Source organism: Fulmarus glacialis, unplaced genomic scaffold, assembly GCF_000690835.1.
Source record: "Fulmarus glacialis isolate BGI_N327 unplaced genomic scaffold, ASM69083v1 scaffold23303, whole genome shotgun sequence".
In the NCBI taxonomy this organism is placed as follows: domain Eukaryota; kingdom Metazoa; phylum Chordata; class Aves; order Procellariiformes; family Procellariidae; genus Fulmarus; species Fulmarus glacialis.
The window spans coordinates 1-832 of NW_009202623.1; the positions used below are offsets into that span (position 1 = coordinate 1).

At 65.7% G+C, this 832-nt stretch overlaps 1 protein-coding gene across 1 annotated transcript; it reads right to left on the reverse strand.

Moving 5' to 3' along the window:
• Positions 1-4: 4 nt before the first annotated feature.
• LOC104074294 (ubiquitin domain-containing protein 1-like) lies at positions 5-705 on the reverse strand (the record flags this gene model as incomplete). Its single annotated transcript, XM_009574364.1, has 2 exons — positions 368-705; positions 5-138 (listed from the first exon to the last, which is right to left on the reverse strand). Coding segments are annotated over exons 1-2 (426 nt in total), but the record flags the coding sequence as incomplete, so codon positions are not given.
• Between the last annotated feature and the right edge of the window lie 127 nt (positions 706-832).

Below are 832 nucleotides of genomic sequence, written 5' to 3' on the forward strand. Positions count from 1 at the left end.
GGGGGTTGGGCAGGGTCTCCGCCGGCCCCGCTGCCTCCTCCTCGCTCCGCTCCAGGATCAGGTTGACGGGAGGTGCCAGGCAGTAGACGGGCAGCTGGTACCGGTTGCCCAGCTCATCATAGCACTCTGTCAGGGACCCTGGGGACGGCAGGGTGAGATGCTGTGGGTGGGCATCCCCATGGACCCCCCAAATGGGAATAGGGCCACCCCAGGCAGCGGGGCAGAGCCCACCTTGCCTCCCTTGGCTGGGCTGAGCTGCGTAGATGACAGCTGGGAACCCCTCTCCTCTCCAACCTGGGACCCCGATGTGCTTGGACGTGGGGTACTCAGCACCCACCCCACCCGCACCGCCGGTGCCATCCCTCACCGTGGGGCAGGGTAATGCTGGCTCCATCAAGGATGGCCTGGGCCAGGCTGTGGTCATTGGCCTCCACAGCGTAGGCAGCTGCCTTCAGGGCATCCCAGATCTCCTTGCGGCCCTCGAAGGCGGGTGCCGTGTCCCAAAACTCATCCCGCTTGCTGCGCAGCTGCCCGTCTGTCATGGGGTAGTCGCTCTTCCACTTGGGACGCTCCTTCTTCAGGGGCTCATTGCGGCCTGGGGAGGGGGGGGGATCCTCAGCCGAGAGATGGGGCTCCCCCTTGGGGCCCAAGCCACCCATCTCCCTGTCCCCATGGGCTCCTGGGGACCCCTTGCACCATGCACAGTAGTGTCTGAGGGACCGCCCTGCTCAGCACAGGACAGTCCCTAACACAGCCAGGGGGAACTTGACTAAAGCTAGCCCTGCCCAAGGTCCCACTGGCCCTGTAGCAGCTGCCCCCCCAAGCGACATTA